At 57.9% G+C, this 5,509-nt stretch overlaps 1 protein-coding gene across 2 annotated transcripts in view; it reads left to right on the forward strand.

Moving 5' to 3' along the window:
* The window catches only part of LOC129402093 (serpin B9-like), a 12,445-nt gene extending 7,924 nt beyond the window's left edge, over positions 1-4,521 (forward strand). For both annotated transcript variants that reach the window (XM_055126955.1, XM_055126954.1), the window contains exons 6-7: positions 544-699; positions 1,533-4,521. In XM_055126955.1, coding sequence (XP_054982930.1) covers positions 544-699; positions 1,533-1,937 — 561 coding nt within the window. In that variant the 3' untranslated portion in view covers positions 1,938-4,521. The remainder of the gene's footprint in view (positions 1-543; positions 700-1,532) is intronic.
* The last annotated feature ends 988 nt before the right edge of the window (positions 4,522-5,509 follow it).

Raw genomic sequence — 5,509 nt, forward strand, 5'->3', positions numbered from 1 at the left:
GAAGGGACAGGTCACGATCCCTGGACACCGGCGACGCTCCTGTGCGTCCCAGTGGAACTTTGAACTTGGTAGAAAAGAAGGGAAAAAAAGGTTTTGCCTTTGAAAAAAGGATTTTATCTCCCCTGTTATTTTCCCGGATGTTAACTGCTCCCACCCTGTCCTGGAACGTAAGATTCCCCCTTTCGGTCCAAATTGCTGAGGTAGGAAGCAAAGTGTTCGTGTCAAGGAGACCTGGGGTGTGTGTGGGGTGGGCAGAGGCAGGAATGTCAACATTGAAAGCATATTCCTTTAATCAACTTCCTTCCTTCCTTCCTTCCTTCCTTCCTTCCTTCCTTCCTTCCTTCCTTCCTTCCTTCCTTCCTTCCTTCCTTCCTTCCTTCCTTCCTTCCTTCCCCCCTCCCTCTTCTCTCCTTCCTCCCTCCCCCCTTTCCCCTCCCTCCCTTCTTGCCTTTCCTCCCTCCGCCCCTATTCCCACGCTCCTGGGGAAGTGCTCCCGACCTCCCCCGCCCCGCCCTAATCCCAGGCTCCGGCTTCCTCCCGCAGGAGGAGCAGAGGCCGGCCCAGATGATGTTTCAGGAATCCACGTTCAAGCTCAACTACGTGGAGGAGATCCAGACGCAGATCCTGGAGCTGCCCTACGTGCAGAAGGAGCTGCGCATGGTCATTCTGCTTCCGGACGACGACGTGGACCTCGCCTGGGTGAGATGAACCTCGATGTCCCCCGACCAGGGCATGGTGGCCGTTAGTGCGCCCCGGTGCACACGGGGACGTGGAGACCCAGAGCTTGGCGGGAGACGCGGGGCCATTACTCCCGAGCACCAGGGTCTGCTCCTGACGGCTCAGGGCTCGCTCCCGGTGGTGCCGGGAGCCACCCGGGCTTGGCCGCGAGCCAGGCAGGTTCCCTACCCGCTGTGCTCAAAAAGATAAATAAATAAAATTGGGGCTGGAGCGATAGCACAGCAGGTAGAGCATTGGCCTTGCAAGCGGCTGACCAGGTTCGATTCTCAGCATCCCATAGGGTCCCCTGAGCACCACCAGGAGTAATTCCTGAGTGCAGAGCCAGGAGTAAACCCTGTGCATCGCCGGGTGTGACCCAGAAAGCAAAAAAAAATAAAATAAAATTGAGGCTGGAGCAATAGCACAACAGATAGGGCGTTTGCCTTGCATGAGGCCGACCCGGGTTCGATTCTCAGCTTACCATAGGGTCCCCCGAGCACCACCAGGAGTAATTCCTGAGTGCAGAGCCAGGAGTAACCCCTGTGCATCGCCAGGTGTGACCCAAAAAGAAAAAAAAATTAAATTAACCTTTTGGCTGGAATTGCCGTCTCCTGGTAAATCGTCAAAGTGCCCAACACGAGGGGAGAGAGGAGGCGCCCCGCCCTCTGCTCCCCGCCACCAGGCAGCACTCCGGCCACAGTGCTCTGCGCGTGGCAGAACCCTCTCGAGAGGTCCTGGTAGATAAAGTGACGTCGGCACGGGAGAAGGGGCTGGGGGGCTCGCCCAGGCGCTCACGGTGGGACTCTGCCCCCCAGGTGGAAGAGAAGCTCACGTTCGAGAACTTCCAGGCCTGGACCAGGCCGGGCCGCATGCAGAGCACCGAGGTGGAAGTGCTGCTGCCCAGGTTCCGGCTGGCAGCCGACTACGGCCTGGAGGCCGTGCTGCCCCGCCTGGGCATGGTGGACGCCTTCGAGGCCAGGCTGGCGGACTTCTCGGCCCTGGCGGAGCCCGGGAACCTGTGCCTGTCGGCGTTCGTGCACAAGACGTGGCTGGAGGTGACCGAGGAGGGCACCGAGGCCGCCGCCGCCTCGGGCGTGGACATCGAGGAGGACTGTGGCGTGGAGATGCCCCACTTCTGCGCCGACCACCCCTTCCTCTTCTTCATCGTGCACCGGGACACCCACAGCATTCTCTTCTGCGGCAGGTTTTGCTCCCCATAGCGGTGCGGGCAGCCGTCCCCTCATTTGCAAAACCTCGTCCCCGCAAGCTGGGGGGGGGGTAGCAGCATCTCCCTCCCTCCGGCGTCACCGGCCAGAACCACCCCAGCTCCCCGCTACTGACCGTTCCTACGTGCTGTTGTTCCACTCAGGGGAGAAGGGTCCCAAGCACCGTGGGGCTGGCGGGCTGGCGGGAAGCTTCCCTACACGCCCGCTCTCTCGTCCTTCCCCGTGGCTCTCCTGCTGCCTGCACCCTGGGCTGCTTGGACCTCAGGTCCAGCTTGACCGCTTCAGTAACGACGGTTAGCGCTGACTCTCAAGCACTTCCCAGGTGCTGACGCTTTAGTCAAAGCCTGTCGGAACCTTTGACCAGTGCCCAGTCTCCTCCTGAGGGACTCCGTGGTCCTCCAGCCTGGGGGTGACGTGCGGGGAGTGTTGGAGGGATATTGCCTCCCCCCCGCCCCCACCTCCTGGGCCAGGAGCTCTGCGCCGGGATCTTCATCTTTATCAGCTTTAGTTATTGTGGGGTCAGAGCGATAGTACAGTGGGGAGGGCGTTTGCCTTGCACACAGCTAACCCGGGTTCGATTCCCAACATTCACTATGGTCCCCCGAGCACCAGGAGTAATTCCTGAGTGCAGAGCCAGGAGTAACCCCTGAGCGCCGCTGGGTGTGACCCAAGAAGCCAGTAAAATAAAATAATTATTGCACAGCGCTGGAAAGACAGTGCAGCGGACAGGGCGTGTCCCTACATGCTGTCCATCTGGGCTCAGCCCCCAGGGTGCTGCCCAGAGTGATCTCTGAGCCCAGAGCTAGGAGCAGGCCCTGGGCACAGCCAGATGTGGCCCCAAACAGACAAAAATTGCTTGGGTCGGAGAGACACTACCGCTGGAAGGCTCTTGCCTTGCAAAGGGCTGACCTGGGTTCGAGTCCAGGCACCACATAAGGCTTCCTGAGCCAGGCCAGGAGTGATCGCTCGGCTGAGCCAGGACTAAGCCCTGAGCACCACCAGGTGTGGCCAGGCTCCTCTCCACCTCCCGCCCCCGGCCCTCGGCCGAGCATTCACGCGTCTGCAGCGGTGGGTGGCTCCCAGGGGGCTGGGACCCCAGTCCCCGAACTGCACCACGCCCCATAATTTACACAACTTGCAAACGAGGCCCCTGTTGGAAACTCGGGACTGAGTCTGAGTGCCAGCGTGGGTACGGGGGGAGTGCGGGTCTTTGGCGACTACACAGCGGTCAGCATTTGGCCTTGCCCCGAGCGAGTGCATAGCTCCAGGGAGCAGAGTGGCCAGTGGTCCTGACCCATGACTAAACAAGGGCAGGACGAGAAGCCCTGCATTCTTTCTGGGTGGCCGGGCAGGATGTCAAGGATGTGAATCTCTCAGTTTCAGTTTCGGGACCGGTTGAATAGTGAAGGGCGAAGCCAAGACCCACAGCCCTGAAAGCCGATGATGGAACGAGCCCAAGAAGCAGCAGTTAAGGGGCTGTCAGGAGTCCCAGAGTAGCTTGCTGAGAGGGAAATTCCCAGCAGGGCCATCCCAGGGTGCCGTGGGTGGGGCATGTAGTGCTGGTGGAGGGCATGCAGTGCCAGGAATCAGATCAGGGACCAACATCCCCTTGAACTGTCACCCCATCCGTGTCAGGAAAGGGGACTCAGAGGACAGTGCTCAGGAGGAGAGGAGGATGCAGACAGGAAAGGGGACTCAGAGGCCAGTGCTCTGGAGGAGAGGAGAGTACAGACAGGAAAGGGGACTCAGAGGCCAGTGCTCTGGAGGAGAGTAGGCAGTAGGAGCAGTGAAGGTCAGTGGTGCCTTCCATCGGGTCCTCCGTGACTGAGTCCCAAGGTCACTGGGGCTCATGGCCCCTCCTCAGGCATGTCTGTGGGACCTTGTGAGGGTCACGATGTCCAAGAGGAAGCGCAAAGATGCGGGGGCCGAGGGTGCGGTTCCTTTACTGGGTCCCTGGGTTGGGATGAAAAGGAAATCAGGCCGACCCCGGGCCCCTCCCAGAGAAGGGAGCCGCCTTAGAGAGTGTTGGCAAAGGATCTTTATCTATTTAGTTTTTGATTTTGTTTTGGGCTATCCTGGGTGGTGCCCAGCGGCTGCTCGTGGTGCGGTGCTCAAGGGTTGAGCCTTGGGAGGCTCAGGATAGAGCTGTGATCACACCTGACTCTCGGTGCAGGGTGGGCACGCGGGAGAGAGGCGGAGAGGGCCTGTGAGCAGGAGGAAACGCACCCCTGCAGGGGTGAAGAGGCACGTTGGAGCCGCAAGGGCAGGGGCGCGAGAGGAAGAAGCTTCCAGGCTTCGCTCAGCAGCGTCTCGACCTCCTGGCCAACGGGACATTCTCAGGAGGGAACACTGGACGGAAGAGAGAAAGGCCGAGCGTGGACTGGCCTGGGCCGACTCTGGCTGCGTTCTAGCCCCCCACCCCCTCACCCCACGAAGAGTCCGTGTGTCTGGACTTTGAACGGGGGGTGCAGCTGGGTGGTGAGGAGGAGAGGGTGCCGCTCTAGACACCTTCGTTGGAGGTGGGCTGGAGGCGGGGCCGGGGTGGGCAGGAGGGAACCGCAGGGACATCAATGGTGGGAAGTGTGCGGTGGTGAGGGGGCGGGTGTTGGAACATTGTATCACTGAATTGTATCACTGACACCCAACCTTGTACTGCTCTGTAACTATGTATCTCACCTTGATTTCATAACAAAAAAATATCCACCTTTATTGTTCAAGTGTTTCTTTTTCTTTTTTAATTTTATTTTATTGAATCACCATGTGGAAAGTTACAAAGTTCTCAGGCTTATGTCTCAGTTATACAATACTCAAACACCCATCCCTTCACCCGTGCCCATATTCCACCACCAAAGACCCCAGTATACCTCCCAACCCACGCCCCCTACCCCCCAACCCCGCCTGCTTAGTTGATAAATTTCACTTCATTTTCACTTTACCTTGATTACATTCCATATTTCAACACAAAATTCACTATTGGAGTTTTCCCCCAAGAAAGACAGTCCTACTGCCAATGAAGCATTTGATAATTAGTTTTCCATTGCTGAGACTGGAGAGATATGAAGTCCCACTGTTTCAAATACATAGAATATTTCCCCCCTCCTTCCTGTGCCACCAAGTTCATGCCTGCTTAATGAATAGTCCTCATATTATGGCTGACACCACGCCTCCGGACGAGAAAAAAGGATATTTCCAGTCCTCGGCCGGCGTGGGGCTATGGCTTAGTTCAGTCTAGAGACATGGCTTCAAGTAGTTTCTGGAACCAAAAGTAGTCTAGTTGGGCTCCAGATTCAGGTTGATCAGCAGCATCGCGGCCACACAAAAGTGTGGCCACCCAGGTCGAATCTCGGCGGAGCATGCACTGGTATCGGCCCGAGACTGCCCAATTGTCCCGCTGTTCCAAGTACATAATTTTTCTCCCTCCCATTCCCGCACCTCTAAGTTTGTGCCTGCTTAATAGACCTCATAATATGGTGGACACCACACGGCGTTTCTCTCAGAAAAGGGAAAAGAACCGAGAAAGGAGGATATTTTCTCACCTTGGCCGGCGTGGGGCTTTGGCTTAGTTC

Source organism: Sorex araneus, chromosome 2, assembly GCF_027595985.1.
Source record: "Sorex araneus isolate mSorAra2 chromosome 2, mSorAra2.pri, whole genome shotgun sequence".
Taxonomy (NCBI): domain Eukaryota; kingdom Metazoa; phylum Chordata; class Mammalia; order Eulipotyphla; family Soricidae; genus Sorex; species Sorex araneus.